This window comes from Schistocerca serialis, chromosome 2, assembly GCF_023864345.2.
Source record: "Schistocerca serialis cubense isolate TAMUIC-IGC-003099 chromosome 2, iqSchSeri2.2, whole genome shotgun sequence".
NCBI classification, from domain to species: domain Eukaryota; kingdom Metazoa; phylum Arthropoda; class Insecta; order Orthoptera; family Acrididae; genus Schistocerca; species Schistocerca serialis.
The window spans coordinates 220,810,986-220,829,161 of NC_064639.1; the positions used below are offsets into that span (position 1 = coordinate 220,810,986).

At 39.2% G+C, this 18,176-nt stretch overlaps 1 protein-coding gene across 1 annotated transcript in view; it reads left to right on the forward strand.

Annotated features, from left to right (window-relative positions):
• LOC126456962 (diacylglycerol kinase eta-like) overlaps positions 1–18,176 on the forward strand; it is a 537,414-nt gene that overhangs the window by 253,261 nt on the left and 265,977 nt on the right. The window contains exon 7 of the mRNA XM_050092898.1: positions 5,461–5,632. Coding sequence (XP_049948855.1) covers positions 5,461–5,632 — 172 coding nt within the window. The remainder of the gene's footprint in view (positions 1–5,460; positions 5,633–18,176) is intronic.

Consider the following 18,176-nt stretch of genomic DNA (forward strand, 5'->3'; position numbering starts at 1 on the left):
TGAAATTCAGTTAACTTTTTCAGGCATTATTAAAAGTCCACAGTTCCATTATATATAAAAATCCAGAATTTTGTTTACACTCCTTTCTAAACTTGATAGTGTCAGTTCTCAAGCAATATGTATTCCTCACAAGAATTTGTGCCACAGATGCTTTAAAGTGTGTGGAATTTTCTGTATTGTGTACCAGCAAGTGGGTGCACTATGCTAAATGAAGCAAATGACAAGCTACTGCTATTGTGAACTTCTATTTCACCGTGTGCAAAGCCAATTAGTGACAATTTGCTAACCAACTGAGTTGCAAAGAAATTAACAGCTAATGTTAGTAATGAGTTGAGCTCTATGCAGAGGGCCTTGCGCCATTCACAAGAGAGTTGCTGAACTTACTGATCTGAACCACTCATCCCATTCATATATGAGTAGTAAAAGATGTGGTAAGTGAATATTTATGAGAGAAATTAATTATGTTCTTCAGATTTTACAATTTTATATAGGTTTGGAACAACAACAATAATAATAATTATAATTCTGGGGGACCAGGAACATCATGAGGAGAAGAGTCGGAGCTTCTCAAAACCTCTTCGCAAGCACTACCTTGGCACTCTCAATGCAAACACTCTGTTCAAACTTGGAAAACTAAAACAACTGACAGACATGCTAGATAAATTTCACATCAAAATTCTTGCCATCCAAGAGACGCGCTTCGTAGATGAAAACCATTTCGACACAGAACATTACAGGATTTACAAAGGTAAACCTGCTGTCAGAAGAGGAACACCATTATTGTTTGGTACAGGGTTTGCAGTACACAAATCAGTCATGGATAACATCATAGACTTCAGTTCAATATCAGAACGTATCTCGACACTGTCCTTCAAATCAGGTAATAAAGCATACACAATTATCAACGCACATGCACCTACAAATGACCATAACAGAAAGAAGCCACAAGAAATTGAAGACTTCTGGGAAGACATGGAGGAAGTAACTAACAACGTACCAGAAAGACATGTGAAAATTGTAATGGGTGATTTCAATGCGCAGCTTGGTAAGGAGAGAAAATTCAGAGAAATAACAGGCCCATACTCAGCACATATTCGCACGAACAGAAATGGGGAACACCTCATAAAATATTGTCAAAACTTTAACCTCAAAATCATGTCAACACAATTTCAAAAACCAAGACGAAAACTTACAACATGGAAAGCACCCAACACAGTGTGGGGAGAATTTCAGATTGATCATGTGGCCATATCCAAGAAAAATTCGCGGGAAATTCTAAATGTCAGAACACGTAAAGGAGTCTTCGAGTCTGATCATTATTTGCTACAAGTTAAGATTAGGCCAATCCCAAGACTGAAACAGACAGCGCAAAACAAAATAGTCAAACCTGATCCGGAATACTTGAAGATAAACAGGGATAAAATCGTTGAAGAAATTAATAGGCACTCAATAGACACATGGACAGATCTGGTGAAGGCAGTTCAGAAGACTATGTGCTGGGGACAACCACCTAGAAAACGCATACATAGGTGGTGGAACGCAAAGTGTGATGAAGCCATTGAGAGAAGAAAGCAAGCATGGGACAAGTTCAGTAGCTACAGAAATTCAGAAACATGGAAAGAATTTCACGAAGTTCAGAAACTAGCATCGAAGGAAATCAGAAGGGAAAAACGAGCATATGACAATAACAGACTAAAAGAAATTGAGGAAGATTTCAAAAGAAATAACACAAGAAATTTTTACAGAACTTTCAAAGAAAATATTAAGGGCTATCAACCCCCTAGCCTCTGCTTCCGAAGAACAGATGGATCCCTGGAAACAAACACAAAAGAAAACTGTAAAATTCTCAAACATTACTTTGATAAACTTCTTAATTGCAAAAAACCTACAGAAAAATTAACATTCCAAAAGACCACATCTAATGCCGATTCTGATCCACCCACAATAGAAGAGAGAGAGGAAATCATAAAACAAATGAAAAATAACAGAGCTGCCGGAGAAGATGGTATTATCGCCGAGATCTGGAAACTCCAAGATGAAAACATCACCAAAAAATCCATAAGATTATCTCCAAAATTTGGATCACAGAGAAAGTGCCAGAGGAATGGAAATGTGCATTGATCCATCCGTTACATAAAAAGGGTGATAAGTCAGATCCAAACAATTACAGAGGCATTTCGCTAGTACCAGTTACATACAAAATTTTCTCTAAGGTGCTATTAAACAGACTAGAACCACAAGCAGATCTGCAAATTGGGGAATACCAGGCAGGCTTCAGAAAAGGGAGATCATGCATTGAACAGATCTGGAACTTGAGAACACTTTTGAAAGTCAGACAGGCAAGAAACACTGTAGTTACCTTTGTGGACTTTAAAAAAGCATATGATTCCATAGACAGACAGACGCTCTTTGACGTACTGGAAGAATATGGTATCGACAGAAAAACCAGGGCACTTATACAACAGACGCTTACAGACACTACCTCCAAGATTAAGTTCATGGGAGAAATTTCGGAACCCTTCCACATACACACAGGTGTCCGACAAGGAGACGGGCTCTCACCAATCCTGTTCAACATGGTGTTAGACAAAATTATCAAGCAGTGGGAGGAACAAGTTAAAGGAATACAGCTGGGAAGAACACGTGAAACCAAAACTATCATAAAATGTCTGGCATTTGCAGATGATATAGCCATACTCAGCAATAATACACAGGAGGCAAAGGAAGCACTGGAATGCTTGCATGAAATAGCTGCCAAAACAGGTCTGCAGGTATCTTACGAGAAGACACAATATATGGAACGACAGACCAACAATGTACACACCATGCATACGGTATATGGATCCGTAGAAAGAGTCGAAAAATTTAAGTATTTAGGGGAGTACATACAAATGGGAGGATCAAACAAGGCGGCTAACATGGAACGAACGAAGAAACTCCAGAAGGCATACAAACTCACATGGTCACATTATAATAAGAAAAGCATTTCGAGGCAGGCCAAACTTAGGCACTACAAAACAGTTGTATTACCAGAAGCATTGTACGCGTCAGAAACAACCACAATTGGAGCATCAGGCATCATAGACACAGAAAAAATAGAACGCAAAATTCTCAGAAAAATATTTGGACCAATTCACAGAGATGGCATATGGATGAAGCGACCTACCAAAGAGCTGTACCAGCACACTGACAGACTAACAGACGCGATCAGAAAACGCAGATTAACTTTCTATGGGCACATACAGAGAATGGACAACAACCGACTTACAAAGAAAATTTTTGATGTAGTAAACAGCTCAAGCAAGAAAACAAATTGGTATCATGAAATAGACGAAGACTTAAGGCAGATAGGGATCAACAGGCAAATGATAGGAGACAGGAAATACTTCAGAAACAAAGTTAGGAGTGCAAAATTTATTGTAAAGGAGAGAAAGAAGAAAGGAACATTATGGACAGAGCAAAGGAAACAGGAGCACAGCCAAAGGATGAAGAGATTTTGGGAAGAGAAGAGGAAGAAAGGAAAGAAGTGAAAATTGTGTCATCATGTGATTTTCGAGTTCAAACACTGTCCATAAGGGCAACAATGAAATGAATGAATGAATGAATAATAATAATAATAGTTTACAGAACATCCATGTTATTGGAATGACTGCTATCTTTTTATATGGTGTTTCCACATGTTTAAAAACATGATTAGTAATTGATAGGCTACCATTTGATGGTAATACCTGTTTGAAGACGTCTTTGTAGAAATTACAAATTTGAAACCGAAGTATCTCCTTTTCTCATCTTGTTTAATGCTGCCTAATATATATTTGATTCTTTTTTTGCTTTTGTCACAGTCTCCATTCCTGTAATCTTGATTGTGATAGGATCGTGTAATGCTTTCAGATGAACTGAGGCAACAGCACCTCTGTCGGCCATATAAAAGTAGAATATTGTCGTAAGTGAATTCAGTTAACATAATTTGAAACTAAGGAAATGTAATACCATTTTTATTACTGTTGGCCCACTGCAAGGAGTGTAAATACAAGTCATTTGTGTGATAAAGTTGTCTACTATTGACTTCCTTCACTGTAATGCATTGGTTTTCATAACAAGCAGCAAAGGGATTGGGCGACCACTCATGGCGTGTAGTGTAGAATAATATTGCAAAATTCATAAAGTAGTATGATACTCCTGATGTGAAGACACTGTAGTGCAGCTGTTAATGCTAACAATAATGTGTTTCTGATGTGAGGTTACCCAAGAACAAAAAAAAGACATGAAAGCGTGTAATTTTGGAGTAAAGGTAACAACTCCTCACACGCTGATGATTCTGTACAAGCTTAATTATGTGTGTAGATAGTTCATCCACCCTGGGAATCGAGAATCTTGACAACTTTTCCCTGTTATTGATATCTATACAGGGCAAGAATCAAAATATGTGGCATTAATGCCTCTGTCTTTTGATTGCACTGACTTGGTAGCTTAAATGTTGTACACTGCAAGAGACCTTGGATCTTAGTATGTGATATAAATTTCACTTTCATAAGTCTACCTGTTCCTGAGAAAAAGGGGTCCTGATAGATAGATAGACAGACAGACAGAAAGTCAGATAACATGACAGAAAATACTTTTTTCATGTTATATAATTACAAATTAACTGTTTTCAGATTTTTTTCCATTACTTGTACTGTGAAACCTTACTCCTTTTCAAATTTCATGATTTTAGGTAAACAGGTAGTACCCTATATATTTTGATGAGTGAGTTTGCAGGAATCAAATTATGTGTCATAAATTGCTATATCTTTTGATTGCACTGACAAAGCCACTTAAATTGCATACATCGTCAAGGAACCATAGGCCTTAGTATTTGACATAAATTTCAACTTGATATGTGTATCCTTTTCTGAGAAAGAGTTCTTAACAGTCAGATGGACAAACAGACAGACGGATAACAGGGTGTTCCTATAAGGATTGCATTTTTACCAATTGAGTTATAGAACCCTGATACTGTGCCAAATTGTCTAAAACAATAAATGCAGTGTGTGTGTGTGGGGGGGGGGGGGGGGGGGGGGGGGCCTGCACACATGCGTGCACATGGGACCTGATTTTTTTACATGGTTATTGTGTAAGTAGACTCCTTATTGACTGTACCATTAAGTTAATTTGTTTTGTTTTGCTGCATCAATAGCAACACACTGTTCAGTCATGAAGTTTTTTGTTTACTTAAGCTCTGCTATAGATTGTTGAGTATGCTTCTTTGTGAGATCTTATATCAAAATAAGGTTTGCAGTGTTAATTAACATGACATGTATGTTTACGGTTTGTATAAGTGGTTCTCCATTAAGAAAATTGCATTCAAGAGAAAAAATCGTTTAATTTCCATGTGTTGTTCTGTTTCTGCTTTGTGTCATTCATATATCATTAATACAGGAACAAAAAATTACTATACTCTTTAACATTGTTTCATTACAGCGGGGAGTGATGAAGTTTGGGATGCTGTAAGGCCCCAAGGCTGTTCACCACTACTCGTCTTTGTCAATTCTAAATCAGGGGATAATCAAGGAGTGAAATTCTTGCGCCGCTTCAAACAACTGCTGAATCCTGCCCAGGTGTTTGATCTCATTCATGGAGGTCCTCGTCTTGGGTAAGCACTGACCAATACTGATCAGGGCAGTTTGAAAAAACAAAATATAGTTTGGCATAACTACTAAATAATGCAATTCTTGTCAGCTGAAGCCATAAAAATCAGAATAATAAAAATTATTTAGTTTGTTTCTAATGACCTGTTGTCAATTTGTGTTTTAACAGAATCTGATGATGACAGTAGCCAAAATTACTTACTAAAGAAATTAAAATTACAACCTTGATGGAATATTGTGACAAAAAAATTGCTGTTGTACCTTTCCTTTAGATACAAAATTCTATCAAATAGCATGTTTTGGTTTCTCTAAGAGCAGTGTATATATTGTATCAGTGTACATCTTGTCTCATTGATACTGCGCTCTCATAAAAGATATTCTGTGCAACCAACTTCATAACATATTAGTTCGAGACATTACATGCAAAAATGATGCATGTTATATAAAGGAGGAAAGAATATCTTGCACATGTAAATAGTGGAGATTGTAGGAAGCACAAAATTACATAGTTGTAAATCAAAAACTACACAACAGTGGAAAAAAGGAATTAGTTTCTGTCATTGGTAGCTTGCATCAGTATTGTATTAACTAAACAAAACACTTTATTAGCCTTGTTTCACAAACTTTATTATTGTGGGTACTAAAAACTGGGCTTATAACTTGATACTTATGTCACGTAGTAATAAAAAAGTTTGTGAAACGAGGCTAAAAAAGTGTTTCACTTAGGTAATACAATATACATAAGTAATATACGATATACATCTATTCACCAAAAATCCACAGTTGAACCCACTAAAATCACATCATTATTTTAAGTCTAGGGAATTGCATGAGAATCATTTTTCATCATTGGGAATTAAAGAGCAAGACAAGAGGAAAATGAAAAATTTTGTTACTAGGACAACTCAACAGGAAACTCACATCAGAACAGAAGTAACAACTGATTGTAACCAGAAATAAAAAATATTATTTTAAAGTCAGAAGCCTCTGTTTTCAGAGTAATAATTAGCTCCTGTAGTGCCTCAGTACAATCTTTTGTGCATTTCTTATGTATTCCTGCTAGTGAGGTATAGTGCTAGAAATTATTTAGAAGTTATCGTTCATGTTATTTTGTTGCCTCCATTTCCTGTGTGGCTGTATTGCTTTATGGTTTACAGCTATAGTGGGCACAGAGAGAGAGACAGGGGGGGAAGGGGTTGAACAGTGAGTAAAGGCATATAAACAAAGATCTAAGGAGGTTGCAAGGAATAAGTTGAAAAGTATTTCCAAATTTCTTTGTCCAGAACTTTGTGACGCAAGGAGATTTGTGAGTTATGAATATGAAAAAAAATTGGCCAGGTGCAAGTGGGACTCACACATTAATGGTTTCATAAGTGTACATGCACAAGCACGCACGCATGCGTACATGCGCGCACACACACACACACACACACACACACACACACACACACACACACACACTCTCTCTCTCTCTCTCTCTCTCTCTCTCTCTCTCTCTCTCTGAGGTGACTAAAGTCATGAGATATGAAGTCATTGTCTAGCGATATGCACATATACAGATGGTGGTGGTACTGCATACACAAAATCTAAAAGGTCAGTGCATTAGCAGAGCTGCCATTGCACTTAGGTGATTCAAATGGAAAGGTTTCCAATGTGATTACGGCCCCACATCCGTAATTAACAGACTTTGAGTGCAGAATGTTTGGAGTTATATGCATGGGACATTCCATTTCGGAAATTGTTAGGGATTTAAATATTCCGAGATCCGCAGTGTCAAGAGAGTGTCGAAAAAAAAAAAAAACAGTTTTCTGGCATTACCTCTCAGCCTGGACAACACAGTGGCTGACGGCCTTCACTTAATGACCAATAGCAGCTTCATTTGTCAGTGCTAACAGACCAACAACACTGAGTGAAATAATCGCACAAATCAATGTGGGACATATGACAAACATATTCGTTAGGACAGTGTGGCAATATTTGGTGTTAATGGGCTATGCAGCAGACAAACAATGTGAATGCCATTGTTAACATCATGACAGTGCCCACAGAGCCTCTCCTTGTGACTATATTGGTTGGACGCTAGACAACTGGGAAACTGTGGTCTGGTCAGATGAGTCTCAATTTCAGGAGGTAACAGATGATGGTAGGGTTTTGAGCGTGCCACACACTACACAAAGCCATCGACCCAAGTAGTCGACAAGGCACTGTGAGTTGGTGTTGGCTTCATAATAGTGTGGGCTGTCTTTACGAGGGTGGTGCCATAAGTACCTGGCCTGCCTGAGAGATGGCAGTTATTGTTGAAAAATATCTCTCGGTTAGAAAGTATACGATCTATGAAGCATATGTTTTAAGTTTGAAGATGCCACATTGTTTAGTATTTGTTTCGCAGCCATCAATAGTGAACGTTGTGAGTGAACTTGTGAAAAATGGAGAAAATTGGTCATTGTTACGTGCCACAATATTTTTTTTTTTTTTTTTTTAAGGCCTCAGCACAACTAAAATTAAAGCTGAGCTAGACTCTACTTTGGGAGAGTCTGCTCCTTCGTTGTCAATAGTAAAATATTGGGTAGCTGAGTTTAGACGAGGCCATACAAGCTGCCAAGACGAGCATCACAGTGGTCGACCAAATGAGGTGATGACTCCAGAAATGGTGAAGAAAATCCACAAAGTGGTACTGGATGATCGTCGACTAAAAGTGCATGAGTTAGTAGACATAGTAGGCATTTCAAAAGTGCATTACATCGCATATTATCTGAAAATTTGGACATGATTAAATTGTGTGCAAGGCTCGTGCCATGTTTGCTCATACTCTAGCAAAAACAGTGTCGTGAAGATGTTTCCATTGAGTGTTTAGTGAAGTTTCACTGGAACAAAGCTGATTTTTTGTGCCATTTCATAACAATGGATGAAACATGGGTCCACCACTTCACTCCCGAGACAAAAGAACATTCAAAACAATGGACACAAATTGGAGAATTGACTCCAGAGAAGGTGAAAACGATTTCATCTGCTGGCAAGGTCATGGCGTCGGTTTTTTGGGATGCGTGTGGGATAATATTCATTGACAAAAGAAAAATCAAAACAATGGACACAAATTGGAGAATTGACTCCAAAGAAGGTGAAAACGATTTCATCTGCTGGCAAGGTCATGGCTTCGGTTTTTTGGGATGCGTGTGGGATAATTTTCATTGACTATCTTGAAAAAGGAAAAACTATCAATGGCAAGTATTATGTGAACTTATTGCAACGTTTGGGCAAAGAAATCAAGCCATTATTGCAATGGCCAAAATTAATGAATTAAAGTTTGAACTGCTACCTCATGCACCCTATTCACCAGATTTAGCCCCCTCAGATTATTTTCTGTTCCAAACTTGAAAAAATGGCTTGGTGGTTGAAGATTTTCAACAAATGAAGACATGACGTCAGCAGTTAATGGCTATTTTGAGGAGTTAGACAGTTCTCATTATAAAAAGGGTATCAAACTTATTGAACATCACTAGGAAAAGTGTATAGAGCTGAAAGGAGATTATGCTGAAAAATAAATACATTTTTTTCCAAAATAGTTGGGTTGGATACTTAAGGAACCACCCTCGTACATGGAATGGACTGTGTCCTCTGGTCCAAGTGAACCGATCATTAACTGGAAATGGTTAGTTTCGGCTACTTTGAAGATGACTCGCAGCCATTCATGGACTTCAAGTTCCCAAACAACAATGGAATTTTTATGGATGATAGTGTGCCATGCCACTGGGCCACAACTGTTCGCAATTGTTTTGAAGAACATTCTGGGCAACATGACCAAATTATTTGGCCACCCAGATCACCCAACATGAATCCCATCGAGCATTTATGAGACATAATTGAGAGTTCAGTTCATGCACAAAATCCTGCCTTGACAACACTTTGGCAATTATGGACAGCTATAGAGACAACATGGCTGAATATTTCTGCACAGTACTTTCTACAACTTGAGTCTATCTCACATCAGCTTGCTGCACTATACTGGGCAACAGTAGGTCTGACATGATTTTGAGAAGCATCCCATGACTTTTGTCACCGTAATGTATACAGTCCTTCCATCCTAGGAATCGAGAATCTCAACAAAATATTTTTTATGTGATATAATCAAAATTTTACAAGTTTCAGATTTTTTACTGTACTTGTACTGTGAAAGCTTTCTTCTTGTCGAATTTCATGGTTGTAGGTCAATGGGAAGCACCCTACACATTTTGATGAGTAAGTTTTTGAGGGTCAAAATATGTTATATAAATGCTCGTGTCTTTTGATTGCATTGACTTAGAAGCTTACAATTTGTATGCCGTCAAGGGACCATAGACCTTAGCAGGTGAAATAAATTTAAACTTGATAAATCTGCCCATTCCTAAGAAAAAGGGTTCTTAACAGTTGGACAGCCAGACAGGTTGACAGACAATAAAGTGATCCTGTAAGGGTTCCTTCTTACAGACTGAGGCAGAGAACCCTAAAAATCATTGGAAACCTAGCAGTTATATCCCATGATAATAGAACGTTATTAAATGTGATACTGGGAAGTCCTAGGTGGAATACAGGCATTGGAAAGAGTAAAGATAACCAGGCCTCGTGTAGCTGATGAGCTGTTGAGCAATAGGCAGGCACAGAAGCAACATTTGGAAATCATAGTTTAACTTTTGGACATTGTTCTTCTTCACAGCTAACACACACACACACACACACACATACACACACACACACACACACACACACACACACACACACACATGTGTGCACACACTGTACTGTGAAGGACATTGACTGAAAGCTAAGTTACAAATCCTGTTTAGTTACCAGCCTAATGCTTAACACCCGACTCAGTTATAACTTGTGTTGTTAAACTTAATATTTCCATTGACATTATTATCAAAAGGATAGACTGCTACACACCATATAGCGCAGATGTTTGATTGCAAATAGGCACTGCAAAAAGACTGTCAAACAAGGCAGATTTTAGCCAAAAAGGCCTTCTTCCAAATTAGACAACATACACACACTCACGCAAATGCGACTCTCACACATGTGACCACTGTCTGGCTGCCGAGGCCAGACTGCGAGTAGCTGCACTTGATGGGAGAAGCAGTCGGTGTGGTGATGGTAAGGAGGAGACTGGGTCAGGAGGGAGGGGGGGAGTATAGGGTAGGGTAAAGTGCTGCTTGTGGGAACATACAGGGATGAGGGGAAGAGAGGGTAGGGAACAGAGAGCTGTGTAGTGTTGGAGAGGTAACAGGAAAGGGGATAGGTGGTTGAAGGACAATGGCTAATGGGTTGTGACCAGGAGGGTTACGGGAATGTAGGATATATTGCAGGGAGAGTTCTTAGGCACTTCTTAAAATGAAGAACATTGTGTTGGGCAGCATGCTCAGCAACTGAGTATTCCAGTTGTTTCTTGGCCACAGTTTGTCAGTGGCCCTTCATGCTGACAGACAGCTTGTTGATTGTCATGCTCACTTAGAATACAGCACAGTGGTTGCAGCTTAGCATGACTGTTTTCACAGGTAGCCTGGCCTCTGATGGGATAGATGATGCTTGTGACCAGACTGGAGCACGTGGTAGTGGGAGCATGTTTGGGACAGGTCTTGCATCTAAGTCTATTAGAGGGATATCTGCCGTGAGGCAAGTGGTTAGGAGCAGACGTTTATTACAGTCTCCGTAGGCCTCAGTGAGACCCTTGGTGTATTTCAAGGAGGACTGCTTGTCACTACAGATGCGATGGCCACGGATGCCTAGACTGTATGAAAGGGACTTCTTGGTATGGAATGGGTGGCAGCTGTCAAAGTGGAGGTATTGCTGGTGGTTGGTATGTTTGATATGGGCAGAGGTACTTATCCAGCCACCATGTCGGTGGACGTCAACAACGAAGAAGGTGGCATGTCGGGTTGAGGTGGACCAGGTGAAGTAAATTAGGTAGAAGGTGTTGAGGTACTGGAGGAATGTCAATGTTATGTGCTCACCCTCAATCCAGATCACAAAGATGTCATTAGTGAATCTGAACCAGGTGAGGTGTTTGGGATTCTGGGTGGTTAGAAAAGATTCCTCTAGATGGCTCATGGATAGGTTGGAATAGGATGGTGCCATATGGCTCCCCATTGCTGGACCCTGGATTTGTTTGTAGGTGATGCTTTTAAAGGAGAAGTAACTGTGAGTTAGGATGTAGTTGGTCACAGTGACCGAGAAGGAAGTTGTAGGTTTGGGATCCATCGGATGGTGGGAAAGGTCGTGTTCGATAGTGGCAAGGCCATGGGCAGTAGGGATGTTAGTGTAAAGGAAAGTGGCATCAATAGTGATAAACAGGGCACTGTGTAGTAAAGGAATTGGAACTGTGGAGAGTTGGTGGAGGAAATGGTTGGTATCTTTTATGTAGGAGGGTAGGTTGTAGGTAATAGGCTACAAAAGCAATGATTCTATTAGTGGGGGAGCATTAACTAGCCACAAGGGAGCATCCTGGCTGGTTGGATTTAGGGACTTTAGGAAGCATGGAGTGCAGGAGTGGTAGGGGTGATGCAATGATCGCAGCAGAGCTGCACCTGCCACCAAGACATTACTCTTCTCTCTCTCTCCACTTGTACTCTCCTGCCCCTCCACCTTCCCTGCTACACTCCCAATTGCTGCTGTTGTTCATCGCTACAGTGTCAGTCCAATTAGAGTGGCCAGAGATAACAGTCATTTATGTGTGAGGTGTGCCTGCTTACTTTCCTGAATAATGCTTTGGTCAAAAGATTAGTATGTAAAAGTCTTTTTGTTGTGCCTGTCTTCATCTCAAAGTGTCATCTTTATGGCGAGTAGCAGTCTATCCCTTTTGTAATTGTTGACACACTAGAAGGAGAATTTCTCAGTGTAACTGTTAATTACAAACTGTAATTTTTGGGAACTAATGTGCATGTTGGGGGACATTTATTATTTCAGGGTGTATACGACCCGGGAGATCCGAGAAAAATCCAGGAATTTTTTCATCCGGGAAAAACCCGTGAATTTTTTAGAATTCTGGGAATATTTCATTGTCATTTTGACTGATAAGAGTACTGTAACAATACTGTAACAAAGGATATTACTGTATCTCACTGCTGCAGAATAATACTGCATCAATAAAACATGAACAAGATAAAAAAAATCTTAAGTTGCAAAGGAAATCCGCCATATACAACAACAAAACACTGTGCTCATGCAAGCGCCTACCAACAGCAAAATGTGTCAAAGGCTTTAGGAAGACTATGCAATGCTTCATAACAACAAATTGCCTCCAATGAGCGTTATGTCACAACTGTTTACATTAGATTCGTTTGAGCAGTTGCAAGCAGGGTCGTGCGCATGCACAGTTGAGTCGCATATGAGTAGTACCTTCTCCCACGTCTGGCTACAGAAGTGCGGCTGTTAGCTGTGTCAGCAGTAACAGCAAGCTGCCAGATTCATGCTAGAGCAACAGGCTCGGATCTAGGGGGCAAACTGGGGTATCTGCCCTGGGCAGCAGTTTCAGGAGGGGGGGGGGGGGGGGGTGAAATTCATATTCTTGAGGAAAAAAACTTATTTCACAAAGCGTCTAGCATCCTGCACATGTTGGTCTATCGATTATTCATATGAGAAAAATATATCTAAAAACAAAGATGATGAGACTTACCAAACAAAAGCACTGGCAGGTCGATAGACACACAAACATACACACAAAATTCAAGCTTTCACAACAAACGGTTGCTTCATCAGGAAAGAGGGAAGGAGAGGGAAAGATGAAAGGATGTGGGTTTTAAGGGAGAGGGTAAGGAGTCATTCCAATCCTGGGAGCGGAAAGACCTTAGGGGGGAAAAAGGACAGGTATACACTCGCACACACACACACATATATCCATCCGCCCATACACAGACACAAGCAGACATTTGTAAAGGCCATATGATTTTGATATGCAGCCCTGTTGGTTTTTGAACATATTCTAAGTTGATTTCTGAATGAACCATAAGCTGATTTTTGAATGCTTGCACAGTTTACATGATGTGTCTGCCAGGGGAAACCCCGGCACATCAAGAAGTAAAAATCTTTCCTGCAGACAAAAGGGGATGGGTCTACACGAGCTGAGCCAAATAAACCCGAATGCTGTTTTTTTATGTGGTTGATTGGGTATGCAAAATCACCATTGTTCTAATTATTAGTGAAATACATAGATTCAGACTAGAGTGGAAATAAATGACTAACAGTGATAACAGGTAAAACAGATTACGTATTATATTCTCGGTGTATCCAAGTATCCAAGAAGATCAAATTTTGACAGAAAATTTTTGGCCAGACTGCTATACTAGTAAGGGCCAGTTTTACAGTTCCTGGCTAGCAGCTGCTTAAGTTCTATTCTTGGAGTAGCATGGAAAACACATTGTATGGACACGTAATAACACCTAACCAGAGAATAAATGCAGAATAACTAAACTGGTGATTGTGGCAGGTTAGTGAAGTTAACTAGAGAATGAGTTTTGACAATGGCAGAAATAGTTACAGAATTAGTGATGAAAAGATTGTTTATTAGAATAAGGGAGGAAAAGAAATAGGGACATCACAGAAATTATGGAAGAATATGTCGATTCCAAACTTATATAAAAATTTTGTACTACTGCTTTCCGATCTCATGCTTGAGAAGCTGGAGCATTTGAATGAAAAGTGAAACTATTTCCTAACGAAAAGCTTTTTGCTTGTAGTAGGCCTAATAGGCATTTGATATTGGTACTTCATGAATTATATTCTGTTGTGTTATAAAAATGACCATTTGTGCCAAAACAGTGTCGTTTGTTTGGTGCGTGTTACAATTGCTGCGCTATTAGGCAGGTCTATTTCATTTTATCTAGCAGACAGTGACAAAATACACATAATCAGATTGAGAAACCACACCAGTCTTGGGTACTATTTGTATTAACAGCTTTTTCAGTATTAGACAATGACATTTTGTTTTTTCATGCAGCTAAGTGTGTGACGATCTTTGATGAGGTAATAGATTCTTTCTCAGAAATAAAAGTGTGCCATATAAAGCTGTAGCAAGATTAGAGGGGAAAAAATGCCAGGACTTAAGGATTGAAAAAATGCGTACTCTCTTGCTTGTCTCTTGTCACCTTTCTGACAGTCAAGTATTAATCGCCTTGCGGAACAGTGAAGTTATTTTTGTCAGTTTGCTAAAGAAATTTGGCATTTATTAATCTTTTCTGCTAAGGCAGTCAGTTTATTTGAAATGAAGTGTTTAATACCACACTATTGGCTACTTTCAAGTGTTTGTTGCATTTCAAGTGTACATTTTCATCTTCTCGCATGTATGGCATTATGCCATAATAAAGAACCCAACATGATATAATACAGTACTGGTACTCCAAGAAAATGTACATCCAAATCTGGACATATGGATATGTACTTTAAGCTGAATTATGCATTTTAGTATGGTTCATGAAATTCCGGTGCTCTTGGAGTATCCTCTAATGTCTTGTTTCTTTTATGACATGTACGAACATACACGCTTCCTATGTCACCGTAGCTGTGCAAGCGCTGTGATGCCTGTTGCCTGGCGCTCTCTGGCAACTGCTGAAATGAACCTATTTCTAACAGGTCGTTGGAAAATATTGCGAATGGTTTGAAAAGCGTTACTTTCAAAGTAAATTTCCTTTTACTCAAGACGAACTATGTGCAAGAATGTAAAATGAATTTCTTAAATCACAGAGCATTTTGACTCTTATTTAAAAATCAGCTCTTTGGGGATGACCATTTAGAGAAATTTTAGGCCCAGAAGATCGTACATTTATGCCATCATTAAAAGTTTTACTGTCACATTTATGTTACGCACCTTAAAGTGTAACACGAGCAAAAAAGATCAACTTTATAAGTGAAAGCTTAGCTTCTCTTGCGGCTTATTAATCTTATTATGTGAAAGCTTTCTTTTTCTTGTAGCAACATTTTGTATATTAATTTCAACTATTAACTCTTCCCATTTCTGTGTTCGCACTACTGAACAGTGATGTTGCTATTGGCTGATTACATCACGTGTTCTATGCTCTGAATATCCGCTGACATCGGGTGGCGAGATCACGTGACATGAGCTATGACAGGCTTACAAAAGCACATCGCAATCTCAATTTCAATGCTTCGGAACGTAACATGCAGTGTTTGGTGAAAATCGAATTTATGCTTTCGTAGTGTACATGTTCCTGCACGTCAAAGATCTTTCCAAAACATGTTTTTTTCCCTGAGTTTTGTTTTCTAAAGTGCCAGGAAATTCTACACCAGTGTATAAAACCATAACCATTCAAAGGATTGCTAAGTTTTACAGTTCCAAGAAAAAATATGCTGTCACTTAACACAGAAAATATCTATTTTCACCTGGGAGAAAGTGTATTTTTAACCGGGAAACCTGGGAATTTTTTTCCTTGTCCACATATATATCCTGTATTTATTAACCTTATTAAGAATTTCATCCCATATATCTAATATATATTAGGTGGTTGAAAACAGTAAACAACATCTCAGTACGTAAGACACTCTCTTTAATATAAAGTTAATTGGTTCTGTAGTTTTACTGTACATAGATTGAAGAGGTCACCTCTAATTGCTTTCAGAGAGGTAAGCACATGCAGACTCAAGTGGTGGGGCAGTGTGCAATGTAACACAGGTGAACACAGGCATCACTCTGCTGATTCTGTCTGATCTTGCAGTTTGGGATCATGTGATACGGGCTGTGCAAACCTTCTTCATTGGGCACTGTGTGTTTCCTACGAAATGTCTGATTGACATTTTGTTCTTAAAAGCCCTCCAGAAACCATTGTTGACATTTTGTGGATTCTCACACAAACTGTATCAAGACAGAATCTTCAGGAACATGTGTAGACTCTTCTTGACCTTGTTCCAAAATATTTAGAGGCTCTGACTGCAGCACATGGGGGCTTCAAACAGTGTTGTATTCTCAGATTCAAATGCCATGTACAGTTTTGCAGTCCTAATAATTTTTGTATTGTCAGTAGTTAAATTATGGTATAAAGTTCACTTTAGTCACATGTACAAGAGACATATTCCAAAACTAAAGTCCAGTAACTGATATTTAATTAACTTGGTAGCCCTGAATGAAGCTTCACACATGCAGCATTGTCTACCAACTCTTTAGGAAACTACTGCAGTGTTGATTTGATTCAGTAATCATTACCGCTGGGGTAGCTGCATGGTCTGAGGCGCCTTGCCTACGGTTCACAAGGCTCCCCCCTGTTGGAGGTTTGAGTCCTCCCTCGGGCATGGGTGTGTGTGTTGTCCTTAGCATAAGTTAGTTTAAGTTAGGTTAAGTAGTGTGTAAGCCTAGGATTGGATGACCTCAGCGGTTTGGTCCCATAGGAACTTATCACAAATTTCCAATAGTCATTTGCCAATCAGTGAGAGCAGATCACAATGGTTGAGACAATCATAAGACCCACCAGTTGTGAAGTGTGTAATGTGATTAGATTTTTGGTAGCAAAAGGATCTTCAGCTGTTGAAATACATCATAAGCTATATCTAGTGTATGGACTTGGAGTAAAGAAAGACAGATTAGTTTGAAAATGGTGTTGAGGATTTAAAAATGGGCACACAGATGTTCATGATGAACAGTGGGGTGGCAGGCCCATTATTCAGGCTTATGACATTGTGATCAAGTGAACCAAAAACTTCAAAGCAGTCGGCAATTGATGACTTGTGGTCTGGCTAACGAATTCCAAAATGTTGCTTGTCGTTGAACAGGTTGGCTATCAGAAAACTGTATGCGAGGTTGGTTCCTAAAATGCTCACTGATCAGCACAAAGCCGGCTGCGGTGGCCGAGTGGTTCTAGGCATTTCAGTCCGAAACCGCGCAACTGCTATGGTCACAGGTTTGAATCCTGCCTCGGACCTGGATTGTGTGATGTCCTTAGGTTAGTTAGGTATAAGTAGCTGTAAGTTCTAGGGGACTGGTGACCTCAGATGTTAAGTCGCATATTGCTCAAACCCATTTGAACCATTTGACCAGCACAAAGGGCAAAGAATGTGTAGTGCGTGACTGTTTTTGGAGTGTTGTAAAAAAGATGGAGATGATTTGCTTACCCACATTGTTACAGGTGATAAGACATGGATATCATACACCAGTCCAGAATCGAAACAACAATCAATGCAGTGGTGCCATTCAAGTTCAATCAAACAAAAAAAAGTTTAAACAATCTCCATTCTTGAATTGAAAAATAATGGATACTGTTTTTTTGGGATGAAAAGGTTATCTTGCCATCTGGCATAATCCTCCTCCATGACAATGCACCCCCTCACACTGCTGTCAAAACCAAGGAAAATATTCACAATGTCCGTTGTGAACTTTTTGAGCTGCTTTCGTACAGTCCTGACCTCACTCCAAGTGACTATTTTGTCTTCTTACATTCGAAAAAGTGGCTGGGTGTACAACAGTTTCAAAATGATTATGAACACAAGATTTGACTTACTAACTGGCTCAATTCCCAGGCAGCAGAGTCATTAAAGAAACTGGTACAGTATAAGCAGAAAGTATATAGATGTGAACAG